Source organism: Pinus tabuliformis, chromosome 9 (assembly GCF_031772625.1).
Source record: "Pinus tabuliformis cultivar Carrire ecotype Pingquan chromosome 9, CPIR1, whole genome shotgun sequence".
Classification (NCBI taxonomy): Eukaryota; Viridiplantae; Streptophyta; class Pinopsida; order Pinales; family Pinaceae; genus Pinus; species Pinus tabuliformis.
The window spans coordinates 706,492,896-706,508,543 of NC_142307.1; the positions used below are offsets into that span (position 1 = coordinate 706,492,896).

At 38.2% G+C, this 15,648-nt stretch overlaps 1 protein-coding gene across 1 annotated transcript; it reads right to left on the reverse strand.

Moving 5' to 3' along the window:
• Positions 1 to 11,244: 11,244 nt before the first annotated feature.
• Positions 11,245 to 14,390, reverse strand: LOC149150642 (elicitor-responsive protein 3-like). Its single transcript, XM_089442887.1, has 5 exons — positions 14,324 to 14,390; positions 13,733 to 13,798; positions 12,230 to 12,356; positions 11,413 to 11,530; positions 11,245 to 11,316 (listed from the first exon to the last, which is right to left on the reverse strand). Exons 1-5 carry the CDS (start codon positions 14,388 to 14,390, stop codon positions 11,245 to 11,247), a joined length of 450 nt encoding a protein of 149 aa, XP_089299013.1.
• Positions 14,391 to 15,648: the final 1,258 nt, after the last annotated feature.

The following is a 15,648-nucleotide window of genomic DNA, read 5'->3' on the forward strand; positions in this document are numbered from 1 at the left end:
GGGGCAACAGACCTGAGACACATGAATTCCATGCATGAGCCTCGTTCTGGCCATTGGGGACCGCCAACTCTTTACAACAGTTAACCCTATAGGGTAATTCATACAGCAACGATGACTTACCCGGATGGTATGCGGGTCGACCAGATACTCCTTTGGATAGCAGAAAACGCAGAGTCCAACCTTCCTGCACAAAACCACCACTGTTAACAACTGTGAAAAAGGTAATGAACATAATAAGAACTGAAATAAACCGTCAAAGAGCTGACTGTAACCTTGGAAACTCGCCATGGTTGAAGGGGTTCATACCTGCGTAAGTGATAGAGTTGTGGAGTGGGGGAAGCTGTCGGAGGAGCTGCAGATGCATTGGCGCAAATGAACCGAGACCGAAGAACCCGGCAGACCATATATTGTCAACCAAACCCTTAAAGTGATCAACGCCATCCGATTTGTGGAAGTGATCGCCACCGTCCGTTTGAGCGGGAGTGTGGCACACAAACCAAAGGTTCAATCCTCCGCGTGATCACATGGGCTTCACATGGCACGTAGCCACCTGGCCACGGAACGGTGAGTTGGTTTAACCTCCGTTCACCATGTGGCAACGAAAGTTAATGAACCCTCAATCAAACATTAAGACTGTCAAAGTAATGTGCGGGTGGTAGATGTGATTCCAACGCTTAACAAATAACATGTAAGGGGTTTAAAAACATAGATTATGTATCACCATGTTAAGAAAGTTAACTGCGCATATAGATCAGAGTATCACATATACCACGGTGACCCCAAGGTGTTAGGTAACATGAAATTTTTTTTTGTTGTTGGCATAAGTTAAGTTGAGATCGTGACAATGTGGTATCAGAGCAGAGGTTTCAAAACTGTGGCCTCTGGAACAGCAAAAATTATCTTAAATGTTTATATAGTAACAATGCAACTAATTGTCTTTCTTGTGTACCATCAGGAGAACCATACAAAGACAGCTACCTGTTAACAGTTAATAGAAGATGGAAGAAATGCCGGGAGCTGGTGGCATCCCTCAAGAAAATGCAGGGTTGTGGGTACAGCTTGGTGCTGAGACACGCAGTACCAATCAGGCAATACTGCAAACTGTTCAGGAGCTGAAAGGTGAGATGGCGCGTCTACGAGAGGACAATGCGCGATTAACAATGGAACAAGAAAGAATACTAAAGAGCTTGTCAGATAAACAAAACCCACCCTTGGCCAGCCCTAGTGCAGAACAACAAAGGGGCACTGAGGAACGGGATTACGCACCTGAGCTTTCTGAAGAGCAGGAAGACCATTCTGATAATGTACAAGAACAACAAACCTTCAAGAGGCAGAAAGTGGAATTACAGGGGGAATTCCGAAAAATCAAACCTCCACTTTTCGATGGAGAGCAGGAAGAAGCAGCAGAAGCCTGGTTGATTAATATTAATAAATATTTTCAACTTTATGAATATGACCAAAATCTGAAGGCGCGGCTGGCTATTTTTCAGTTGCAAGGCAAAGCCACCTTATGGTGGGAAGAGATTAAAATTGTGAAGGGAGTAAGTGAGCAAAGCATAACCTGGGAGAAATTCCAGAAATATTTTAAGGAAAGGTATTTAACTGAGCGCTTTTATGATGAGAAGGCGCGAGAATTCCATGACTTACGGCTAGGACAGCAGTCCATGGACGAATTTATAAATCGCTTCACTTCTCTGCTTCGTTATGTGCCATACATTAAAGAGGAGAAGGCCAAGGTGCAGAGGTTCGTGAGTAGCCTACCGGCTTATATAAGGGAACGGATTGAGTTTGACAATCCCCGAACTATGGATGAGGCAATTCGGAAGGCTAGAATTTGCTACCAGCAGAACAAACTAAAGGGAGAAGTTCCAAACAGAAAATGGAATGAAAGAAAAGGTAGCAGAATTGCTGGAAACAACAAAGGCAGCCGCAGAGATGGTGGTAAAGGAACTGGAAAGGGGCAATTTAACAGAAGCACAAACAAGGGTACCTTCCGGCCTAAGCCAAGCGAGAGCAGGATCAGTGAACCCCTGCTAAATCGGAGGGTGAGGGGACCAGACCTCCAGTTCAGTGCTGGGTGTGTGAAGGTCCGCACTACGCTAGAAATTGTCCACAGCGTAAAAGAACTGAGCAAATATCTCAAGTTCATGAAGCTTCAACCGTTGGGGATGTGGCGCGCAGCGTACCAAGGATCAATGCAGCATTAGAAGACCGGCAGGCGGAATACCAACCTTCCATGGTGGAATTCGAAGGTAAGATTTCCAACCTTTCTGTAGCTGTACTTATTGATCCAGGAGCTACTTTAAGTTATGTTAGTCCAAAAGTAGTGGAACACTGTAAGCTACCACCAGAAAAGTTCAAAAACCCATGGTTGGTCCAGTTAGCTACGGGAGCAAAAAGGCGGGTTTTAGCTAAAGTTAGTAACTGTTCTTTCAGCATAGCTGGACAGCCCGTAACGGCAGACCTGAATGTACTTCCGTTAGGCTCCTATGACATTCTTATTGGTATGGATTGGCTGGAAAAGCACTGGTCGTTGGTGAATTGCAAAACCAAGACCATATACTACAAAGATGATTTGGGGCAGCAGCAGGAATTGCAGGGAATTAAACATCCTGTTCAGATTCGACCTATCACTGCAACTCAGTTAGCTAAATGTATTAGAAAGAAATGTCAGGTCTATGCCATACAAGTTGGCTATGCGAATCAGAAGGATAAGATGTCTGCAATAGATGATATTCCTGTGGTACAGGAATTTACAGATGTCTTTCCTGAAGAGGTACCAGGTTTGCCTCCAAGAAGGGACATAGACTTCACAATAGAGTTGATACCGGGGGCAGCACCAGTATCGCGGGCACCATACCGGATGAGCATACTAGAGTTAACGGAGTTGAAAATGCAGCTCCAGGAGCTGTTGGAGAAACAGTACATTCGACCCAGTGTGTCACCCTGGGGAGCTCCAGTATTGTTCGTAAAAAAAGAAGGATGGGACTCTTCGCATGTGCATAGATTACCGGCAGCTGAATAAGCTCACGGTCAAAAACAAGTACCCTTTACCCAGAATAGATGAACTCTTTGACCAAGTGAAAGGGGCAAAAGTGTTTTCCAAAATTGATCTGCGATCTGGTTACCATCAGATCAGGATTAAGGATGAGGACATTGCCAAAACTGCTTTTCGGACACGCTATGGGCACTACGAATTTGTAGTGCTACCTTTTGGGCTGACCAATGCACCTGCTACTTTTATGTGCATGATGAATAGCGTGTTTCACAGATTTTTGGACAAGTTTGTACTGATATTCATTGACGACATATTGATATATTCTCGCTCCCAACAGGAACATGAGGAGCACCTTAGATTGGTGTTACAAACACTTCGGGAGCATCAGCTATATGCTAAGTTTAGAAAATGTGATTTCTTCAAAGAGGAAATTCAGTATTTGGGCCACGTGATTACGAAAGAGGGAATTGCGGTTGACCCTGAGAAGATAAAATCTATTATGGAGTGGCCTATACCCAAAGACGTTGCTGATATCAGATCCTTTATGGGGTTAGCTGGCTACTACCGGAGATTTGTGGAAGGCTTTTCTAGGATAGCCTATCCTATCACCTCATTGCAAAAGAAAGGAAAGATATTCAGATGGACAGCAGAGTGTCAACAGAGTTTTGACCGTTTAAAGCATCTTCTCACCACCGCACCCATCCTGAGGATCGCTGATCCTAATAAGGACTATGTGGTATGCACCGATGCAAGCAAGGAGGGCGTGGGAGGAGTACTAATGCAGGAAGGAAAAGTAATAGCATATGAATCAAGAAAACTAAAAGAGCATGAGCAAAGATACTCTGCTTACGATTTAGAGTTAACCGCTGTGATTCACGCACTAAAGATGTGGCGACATTATCTTCTTGGAAAGAAATTTCTGTTGTTAACAGATCATCACAGTTTGACGCATTATTTCAGCCAACCTACCTTGAATGCAAGGCAAGGCCGTTGGGCAGATTTTCTAAGTGGATTTGACTTTGAAATAAAGCATTTAAAGGGCAAAGAAAATCGGGTGGCAAATGCCTTAAGTCGAAAGGTTCATTGCTTATGTGAACTTTCAGCCAGCCGGTGGCGAAGTTCGCTGGTTGAACAGATAAAAACAGCAGCCAATGACGACTCTGAATATCAGCATTTAAAACAGCAGGTACAGCAATCTGATAATGGAAAGTTACAGCAAGGGTACACATTGGATAATGCTGGATTGCTGTATTTTAATAAAAAAATGTATGTGCCTGATTCAAATGACCTTAAGAAGCTGATTTTAGATGAGTTCCACATCAGCCACTACACTGGCCACCCAGGGTACCAAAAGATGGTCACGGCACTCAAGAAAGAGTATTACTGGCCAGGAATGAAGAAGCAGATAGTGGAATACTTGGTAAGGTGTTTGGAATGCCAGCAAATTAAGGCTGAACATCAACACCCAGCGGGACTGTTGCAGCCTTTGCCTATTCCGGAATGGAAATGGGAAACCATTTCTATGGATTTTGTAACCGGGCTACCACGAATAAAGAAGGGCAATGATTCTATTATGGTCGTGGTTGATAAATTGAGTAAAGCAGCGCACTTCATACCGGTGCAGTCTACTTACAAGGCGGTACAAATCGCGCATCTCTTTATGCAACATGTGTTCCGTTTGCATGGAATGCCGAAGGTAATCATATCAGACCGGGATGTGAAATTCACGTCCACCTTTTGGAGAACATTGTTTGCCGAGTTGGGCACTCGATTGAATTTTAGCACGGCTTATCACCCACAGACCGATGGCCAAACTGAGCGAGTCAATCAGGTATTGGAAGACATGTTGAGAGCCAATGTAATGCTAAAGCCTGGTCAATGGGAAGAGTATTTGCATCTGGTTGAATTTGCCTACAATAATGGGTATCATACTTCAACCCAGCTAAGTCCCTTTGAGGTCCTGTATGGGCGAAAGTGCCGCACACCCTCAAGTTGGAGTGGACTGGAGGATAAGCTGAGTTTGGGTCCGGAAATGTTGAAAGACATGGAAGATATGGTGAAGAGAGTGCGAGCAAATTTAAAGGCTGCACAGGACAGACAGAAAAGCTTCGCAGATAGGAAAAGAAGATTCGCAGAGTACAATGTTGGTGACCATGTGTTTGTAAGGATTCAAACCCGAAGGAGCACACTGCAGTGGAGTGGTTGCGCCAAGCTGGCTCCTCGATACTTTGGACCGTTTCAGATTCTAGCTAGAATGGGGCCTGTGGCCTACCAACTTGCTTTACCCAGTCATATTAAGATTCACAATGTGTTCCATGTTTCTGTCCTAAAGAAATATGTGTATGACCCTAAACATGTTATTCAATGGCAAGATGTGCGGGTAAGAATTGATCCGGTTGTTTCGATTATGCAGCTATATTCAATGGGAAATTGATTATGTGCTGGTTGTTTGCAGGTCGAACCGGAAGGCGAGGTCCTGGTCGAACCACAGAGCATTCTCGACCGGAGAGAAGTGCGGCTGCGGAAACGGGTTATTACCCAAATTAAAGTGCTGTGGCAGCACTATGGCCCTGAGGAGGCTACGTGGGAAGACGAGGAACCTTTCAGAAAGGCCTACCCGAATTTATTTAACGAGAATGGACATCGGGACGATGTCCAATCCCAGGGGGGGAAGATGTAATGACCCGGTAACTTGTAAATTCCAGATAATTACTGTGGTGAAACAATATGAGTGGTAATTTGTTTTATTAAAAGACATTGTTAATTTTGAAAATGAATATAATAGACTATTTTGCACATGTGTATTGATGAAATGCTGGCAGCCTCCAAAAGGAGGATTTTCTATTAAAAGAAAATAAATCAGTTATGGAACTGAAAAGCAACTGCCTCTCACCCAAGGAAAAGTCCTGGGAGGAAAACCTCTGGGCTGTTGATGAACAGGCAGAGAAAAGATTCCAGAGAGAGAGAGCAGAGTGGAAAATTGGGGTTAAGTCTGGTTGTGATCAGATAACCCAGCATAGTGGTGCATGAGTCTTGTGGAGGGCTGCAGGCCTGCAAGACGGCTCGGGGGGAGAATCCAGTGCAGTGGATCTCAAGGTTGGGAGGTTAAGAGCAATATTGTTGCAGGTGGGCTTTGGAAGAAGAGCAACAGTAGCAGACTACCAGGTATGCACCCTTAATAGTTTTAATTGAGAAACAGGTAATGTCGGCATACAAACTGATACAGTGGTCTGAGCTTCTTTTATTAAAGTAAGAAATATAGTTATGCAATGCAAATGTCTGAGCTTCTTTATTAAAGTAAGAAATATAGTTATGTAAATGCAGATGTCTGAGCTTCTTTATTAAAGTAAGAAATATAGTTATACAAATGCAAATGTCTAAGCTTCTTTCATTAAAGCAAGGAAATACAGTTTACGTATATACAGTGGACTATGTCTCTCTGATTACCGACATACAGTATATAAACAGCTATCAGTGTTATTCGTTATTGAGAGAATGATAGCCGCAGTTATAAATATCTGACAGTGATTCTTTTACCGAGATAACAAAAGTTACAGTTGAAAAAGCAAACAATAATTAGACAGAAACGAACAAATAACCATAGCTAGTATCAAAGCTAACTCTCAACCCAGATCTCGGGTGAATAAATTATTAGGTACAGACTCAGATATGTAAAGACAAGTCAAACAGAGTTAAACCTGAAGCGGCTATAACCGTATGATGCATCAAGAATAAAATATAGTAGTGTGTTCACAGAACCGTAAAGATACGATTTACATTCAAAGAAAAAGGAACCAGTATCAATAAGTACAACTTATATTAACCTGTAGACGTAGTAACGTGCTTAGCACCGAGATTTATTCAGTAATACGAAAAGATTGTAAAGAACGCAGCTTGAAGAACCAGGTTGCTAATAAAGCAACAAAGCCGTGTAGCTGGAGGGGTAAATTTTACCATAGGAGTAGCAGTGAGGGTTTACTCATAGGTAAACCCTATTCTATCATTAAACTGTAAATGACCTTATATACCCGAGCGAATATAGCGATGACGCTATTCGCCGGCCAATAAACATACATAACATTGTTAGATTTGAGAAACTGAAAAGAGAACTGGAGGATGCATTTACTATTACCAAATTTGGATAAAACCGTCATGCAATCCGTATTTATGTATGCGAGAAGGGCTGGGCTTGCTTCCATTATTCCAGAAGCGAGCCGTAACCCTGAGTCCGCAATAGGAAACATAATTTGTATAATATCCATGAGTATTGAAACGATTGAATATAGTATCATAAAACAGAACAGGATATATTCATGAAATGACAAGAATGTCAAGAACCGAACAAAATACAACCATTACTGTAATGAGCCGTAAGGTAAAGGCCATAAGTTCAATAATAATAAACTGTAACAAAATCTGAGCAGGGCGTTACTGTTGAGTAAACCCCGAACATATTAACTACATGCAAAACGAGTATATGGTATTGCACAGTACATTACTTAACTGAACTTATTACATATTCGACCAACAGTCAAACCCTCATTTGGCCCGAGGGCGTAATCAGAAAATAACTAAACCCTCAGGGTTCCATGGAATTACAGAATCGGTTTGGAAATGCCGCCTGTAAGCCACACCCAGATTTGAGCAAGGGGCAACAGACCTGAGACACATGAATACCATGCATGAGCCTCGTTCTGGCCATTGGGGACCGCCAACTCTTTACAACAGTTAACCCTATAGGGTAATGCATACAGCAACGATGACTTACCCGGATGGTATGCGGGTCGACCAGAAACTCCTTTGGATAGCAGAAAACGCAGAGTCCAACCTTCCTGCACAAAACCACCACTGTTAACAACTGTGAAAAAGGTAATGAACATAATAAGAACTGAAATAAACCGTCAAAGAGCTGACTGTAACCTTGGAAACTCGCCATGGTTGAAGGGGTTCATACCTGCGTAAGTGATAGAGTTGTGGAGTGGGGGAAGCTGTCGGAGGAGCTGCAGATGCATTGGCGCAAATGAACCGAGACCGAAGAACCCGGCAGACCATATATTGTCAACCAAACCCTTAAAGTGATCAGCGCCATCCGATTTGTGGAAGTGATCGCCACCGTCCGTTTGAGCGGGAGTGTGGCACACAAACCAAAGGTTCAATCCTCCGCGTGATCACATGGGCTTCACATGGCACGTAGCCACCTGGCCACGGAACGGTGAGTTGGTTTAACCTCCGCTCACCATGTGGCAACGAAAGTTAATGAACCCTCAATCAAACATTAAGACTGTCAAAGTAATGTGCGGGTGGTAGATGTGATTCCAACGCTTAACAAATAACATGTAAGGGGTTTAAAAACATAGATTATGTATCACCATGTTAAGAAAGTTAACTGCGCATATAGATCAGAGTATCACATATACCACGGTGACCCCAAGGTGTTAGGTAACATGAATTTTTTTTTTGTTGTTGGCATAAGTTAAGTTGAGATCGTGACAAGGGGAGGGGTGCATAGTATTTATAGGGTTTAGGATATATGATGAATAATCAAGCTAAAGCTTATGACCTCTACTAGGGGATTTAGTTAGACTAAGAAAATAGGGTTTTGGGAGACTCCCTCTTTCTTATTCAACATTTGGTGAAGGGTTCCTCTATGAGGAACAAAACATTAAAAATTCTTATGAAAAGAATTAAAAAAATAGAAGAAGTGTTCTTTACAATAGCATATTTCCATGTTCTCCTTGATCTCAATAAATATGTGAACTTATGTGTTAATGAAGGGTGCAAAATAAGATTGAGAGATTTAAAAATCAATGGCTAATTCGGGCCCTCTCCTATTCCTTAAAACTTTAAATGGATTAGCATTGCAATATTTTTTTATTTTTTTTTTCAGTGGGTTGGTTTTGTAAGGTATATACCTACACAACCCTATTTGTTGTTGTCCAAATTAAATTTCCTTTTGGAAAAAAATGTACTTTTGGTGGATAAGATGACTAATAAGAAATTTTGAAGAAATAACTGTGTCCACTGATAAGAAAGAAGAGTGGCAGCTAGGGTTTTTGCAGCTCCCTCATCCATCGTCAATTCTAGTGATTCCTAGAAGGAAATATATTTCTATTGAAGAAATGGCAACTCACGCCTTAGTTTCGTATAGTGTCATGGTGAAATCTGGATATGTTCATCGGATTGTCCAAGAAGCTTTGGCCCTTAATATTCCTATGGAAAAGGATGTGTTTAGTGTTGGAAAAAAATTTGAGAAGCGGGTTTCATATGCAGATTTAATGGGTTCTAGCCATGATTTTCTTATCTCCACAAATGGATCTCTGAAACATGGAAACCCTTATTGAGAGATGATTTGAAGATTTACCCTTTGGATCAGATTTTTTTGTTGTACTTTTTGATAATATTGTGGATAAGCATAATATTTGTGAATATAGGCCATGGTTTTGGGGCAATGCTGGCCTTTTATGCAACCTTGGTCTCTCACCTTTGATCCCTCACCTTTGATCCAATAACAACATCAATCTCCACTACTCCTATTTGAATCAATCTCCACTACTCCTATTTGGGTAAGGCTTCTTAACCTCCCCCTTCATTTTTGGAACCTCCCAATGTTATCTTCCATTGGTAATGCATCAAGGAAGTTTTATTGTTGCAGCCCATAAACAAAAAAAATTTATAAAACCACTTATGGCCGAATATGTGTTGAGATGAATTTCAACAACGGTTTTCTTATTGATATTAATATGATGACTCCATACTAGGTGTGGGCTCATAAGATTGATTAAGAAAATGCATCATTTCGATGTAGAGCCTGCTCTAAAATAGGGTTGTAATAAAAAATTGCCTAAAACTTTTGTAGATTAACAAAAAATAGAGAAATAACCAAAAGCCTATATGGGGGAATGAGCTCGGACCAAGCATTACACGGTATATAAAGAAGAAGAGACCAGGGTAAGAAAGAAGCAAAGGAAAAAACAAGAAGTTATTGGTAAAGAAGAAATAGAAACCAATCATGAAGAAGTGCACAAGGACCCACTAGATTTAGCAACAGTGAGAGCACAACAATCCCCAATGAAAGCCAGACCCATCTCTAAATCCCCAAGAAAAAGAGTTAGAAAAGCAACTTCTTGGGCAAATCAAACAAATAAGGAAGAAACTGAAAAGAGCAAGGTTAATGCATACAAGGGTGATCCATCAAATGTAACGAAAAATGAGGATTGGATTATTGTGGGGAAGAAAGGAAAAATTATTTCACCAAGAAAAAATCAAGTGAATATTAAATCAAAAGTAGTGGAAAGTGGAATGTAAATGCATTTTGATTTTAAAGATTATTTTGGAAAAAATTTAGTTGGAATGAGACTAGAATTTTTGTTTCAAGAGGTAATCACTTGAGGAAATGGATTGAACTTCAATATTCAATCTCAAACTAGCAAGGAATATTGGCACTTTCTAATAAATGTAAGGATTTTGGGTCAGCCGACTTTCTTTTTTAATATAACTCTCATACTTGTTTCTTTGGAAAAAAACAAAACCATGTGTCCTTTATGTATTTGTCGTCATCCAAACTATACAAAATTCCCGTTCTAATTTATAAAAAACAAATATTTACAATATTTTTAAGACTAATTTTTATTTACAATATTCCTAATATTAATTTTTAGTTTTTTTCATAAAAGAAAATTACTATCTACTAGGTCATCCCAAATTTGGTATAGTTTTTTTTTTTTTTTTTTTTCAATTGAGCTAAGGCTTATTAATCATAAAATCTGATAAATATTTCTTCTCATTTATAAATTTGAATAATATAAATGTCTAAATATTGAATTTAGAAACATATTTTAAATAATAAAAAAAATATATTATCCAATAAAATTTAAAATTTTAATATTTAGAATCAATTTACAGTAATTCCCTTAGTTTATATACCTTCAATTGGATTGTAATCTCATACATCTCTCTGCACATGAAACTTCTCCTCCATAGTTAGTTCACAAGATAAACATGAAACTTCTGTATATTTAGTGCACAAGATAAACATGAAACCCCACTAAAAGAGAGCGTGATCGGGATGGATGAGAATAAAACTCCAGACCAAACGTTATTTCGTGTTTCACACTCAAAGAAAGATAGTTCGGGACGAGGAATAAAACTTCAAATACAACGTCATTGTCAGATGGGACAGTACATTAGATTGCTCCAAGGATTTTTATCCTTAGTGACAGACTGAGTATTGCAATTGAAAGATACAGCTAGTAGAAACTTTTCTTCCACCCTCCGGTCTCCTCCTCTGCTTCCTTGCCATAATCATCTTCTTCTTGTTTCTGCAACCACCAATAGTCAGTTGACACCTTACACAAATTTCCAAGTAACCATCACAAAATCTGATCAAATTCAAAGAAAAAGCTTCAAAGTTTTACCTTTTCAGTGAATGTGAGGCCCACTTTTATCTCACCACAGTAGGTCTGGTCTGGAAGGACAACATTGTAGGAAGTCGGAGGTAGGCTTCCTTCCTCGAATACCACATCCAATGGAATTCTATCCACCATCATCATGAAAATAAAAAAATAAGAAATTAATATATATATATATATATATATATTTTGAGGGTTGAGACATTTTATAAAATTAGAACGAAATATATTAAGCAGATGAAGAAGCAATCTGTCCCATAGGCTATTTTTAGCCTCGTGGACGTTAAAATAATTTCTTTCTTTCTTTCTATAGAAGATTAACATGGTCTTTACTTAGTCCGCAAGGGGTAGCTCAAGTGGCAATGGCCGTGGAAATGAAGTCTCACCGAACCGGAGATCTTGGGTTCGATTCTTGTCCTACCCTCCCTCTCAAAAATGAGAAGGTCCTACCTAAGCTTACATAAAAAAACATGGTCTTTACTTAAAGATAACACAATTTACACAAATTGAAAAATAGTTTAATTTTTTTTTTTTAAAACATCTTATAAAATTATATATAAAAAATTAACATGGCCTTCCCAAAAAATAACACAATTTACACCCATAAAATAAACATGAGACTTTAGTTCCACACAATTTACACCCATAAATAAAAATGAGACTTTGGTTCCACACAATTTACACCCATAAATTGAGAAACAGTTCAATTTTTTTTTAAACTCATAGAAATAGAGCTTTGGTTCGACCGTGAAAAGTACAATATTAAGGTACTCCGCAAAAAAATATTGAGAATCTGAATAACATATTTGAGATCATAATGCACCTTGCTTCCCCAACGTAGTCGTCGTCGTTTAAGTTATCACTGTCCATTATTTTTAAGGTGAGATCAGCAACCCCCTCTGTTACCGTGAAAACAAAATGCTCATTCCACTCGGGATCACCACCTTGACCTGCAATCTCAGATATGTTAATATTACTAGACTATGGGGTCTGCTGCATTCTAGTAAATTGTTAGATTTAAGTAAATTGTTAAATGGTTGACTTTACTTCATGTTCAATTTGATAGCTAATCTTTAGTAAAAGTTTTAAAAATTTATTTGTCAATTCAATTTGAATGACTAATTATTTGATGAATTCACTTCTGTTTGTCAATGGATGGATTTGTTCATTCATGGATATAGAAATGTAAAACTATGATTAATTATTTGATGAAATTCACTTCTGTTTGTCAATGGATGGATTTGTTCATTCATGGATATAGAAATGTAAAACTATGATTAATTATTTGATGAAAGTCACTTTGGTTTGTCAATGGACTTGTTCATTCATGGATATAGAAATGTAAAACTAGTACTGGCTCAACAAATAGATAATTAGGTGCACACTAATTATAAAATAGAAAAGGAAATAAAAGTAGTTATGAAATTAGAAAAAATCTCATTTTCAATTTCACCGCAAGAAAGGCAAGAAAGCAAGAAAGCAAGGAAAAAAGGAATTTGTGAAAGTAGGTTATTATTTATTTTCTAAATATGTTTTTATTTTAATTGATAGTAGATAGATAAATTTGGAATACTAGAACTAAGTTAGATTTAATGGAAAAGAAAATATGGTTTTTAGAAATTAAAAAAATTCCAGTTTTTTTTTATCTGATTGTCATATCAAATATATTTATTCAAAATTATTCAAAATTTAAAATAAATGAGAAAGAAAATAAACACATTTATTTTTATTAAAACATCTTCATATCAATTATGGATTCCCAAAATATTTTGGAATCGGAAAGACATGAACTAAATCAAATAATTAACCTTACTCATAAGAGAATCTACTTAAGCCAAAGTCATTGTTAAAAGAAAAAACTACATATATTCAAATCTCTAAAATATATACTACAATTTTTTGAAAACTTTTCATCCAAATTATATAGTATATTATCCATTCCAAAAAGTTGGTAAGTACGTGTTAAATGACTTTAAACTCTGGTGATAACATTGGGTTGACAAGACAAAACAATAATTACCCTGCAAGAAGATAATTGTTAACATATTGCCTTCCCATTTGGACTTGTTAAATAGAGAAAAAGTGATATTCAATTAAAATGAAAAGTTTATTGCATAGTGCTTATTATTAACTGGTTTACATCTGATCAAATCCCTAATCAATATAATATCAGAAGTATTAAAACCCTCTTGGCCCACAAGCACAATTCCAAAAGATGCCGAGAAATCTGGAATTGTGCCTAGACTGTTTAGGGATTCGATGAAGGGCTAATAGTTTTTGTGACAGCTAAATTTAACAATAAAAATATAAGAATACGCTGACTCACCGGATGCAACTTTGCTTTTCTGTTGGTGAGTTCGGCACTGGATGATGACGTAGGGGTCCATGCTGGCTGCACCCACATCCACATTTAAATATTAGTCACAGATCCAAATGAATGTGCACCACCACTCATCTCAATTATTTATCATAGGCAAAATCCAGGATTGAACCGATACCCTAAAGATTTTAATGAGTTTTCAAGGGATTATATATGGTGGTGAGATGGTTTGTTATTTTTTTTCATTTGGTATGATTTTCATATTTTGATTATAGGTGGTGTGATGTTCTGAGTTTATATCGATGGTTGATTTTTTGAATATTTGGCAATTGGCAATTAAATCGATATTTTTGTCAAATATTCGAAAAATTAAGTAACAGTATAGATGGCCTATTATCTTTTTTTCCACTTGATTTAAATCTTTATCTTTCTTTCCACTTGATTTAAATCTCATACTTTAATTATGTAACACAATTATCTATCTTAATTCCTCAAAATAACAATTAAATATTATTCATAAACCTAGCTAATACCAAATTAACTCAATACACCATACAAAAAGACCCATAAAAACCCATAAGAATGAAAATACATTACCAAGAAAATCAGAATTATTCAGCCCCTCGGCCTTGACAAGCAGCACTTCCAGAGTTCCAATCCGCATCTTGCTCCTCCTCCTGCTTGGAAACCCTAGGCTCTAATCTGCAAGTCGCAGATGAATATTTAACTGCTACGTTATTATAGTCCGCGCCACCTATTCTTAGGTTGCGCTTCGCTTTATAAAGCGAAGCGATGGTTTTGAACAAATGGGGTTTCGACTTGGTAACTGCTTTTCCAGATCATGGGTGCATATTTTATGATGTGAAGCACCCAAAAAAGGTGATGGCTCCTACTTTTCCTGTTATTGTATGAATTGCTATCGTGTTAATTGAATAGTTCAATGCGCAAAATAATGTGAATGTGATTTGGTATGATTTGATTTGAAATATAGTAACCTTTCCCTGTGTTGCGCCTTAGCGATCCTTTCGACTCCGAAGTTAACGAGAGTCGATCTCGGTGCCTGTGCACCTTCCTTTCTGGAACTTGAAAGTCGAGACCCACGCGTCTCGCGAGGTGTAGTGATTTGACCGAGGTGGGTGGAAGGCGTTGTGGTTTGATATTTATAGACGCTGGCAAGCGTTATGAACTGCAACCACACGACTGGTAGGTTTGTAGTTTTGAGTATATAGCTCAATTTTCTTTGACACATCTAGGTTAGGTGGAAAGGAAAACAAAAATTTCATAATTTAATAAGCCTACTCTAACTCATATAGTAGAAATTAAGATATTTTTTTCTTTTATCTGTTTTTAAGATTTTATTTGATATTTTATGGATTTTAAATAGTAAATATTATAATTTGTAAAATTTGAATCTCTCAAGGATGTTGTTGATTTTATATATGCATTTTAAAAAAAAACATTTTAAATAAAAATAAAGTATGGTCTTGAATGGTCTTGACCATAGAATCTATTGATATAATTTGGGCCACATTGTGATTTCTTATTGTTTAAGATGAGTTTTTCAATGCAAAAATGGATGCCAGATTGTGATTTCTTATTATTTAAAATGTGTTTTTGAATGCATAAATAGATCCGGTAATCTGAAAAAACTGAGAGCACCTAACTTTGAAAATTAAAAAGCTTAGAAATATGATTCTTAAAAATCTCTACCGAATTTTGGGCTCTGATCGGGGTGAGAGATTGTTGTGAGGCGTCGGTGGGATTTGTGCCTGTATCATGAAATTAATGATAGGGCACATCGGGTGGGTGCAGGTTCGCCCTCACTCATGTTTTCCCAAGCGAAAGGTGGTGACGAAGTTAAGTATTTGCAATCGACGACATTTGGAAAGGCTCGCAGACAAGAACTTTGGTTTCAACGCAAG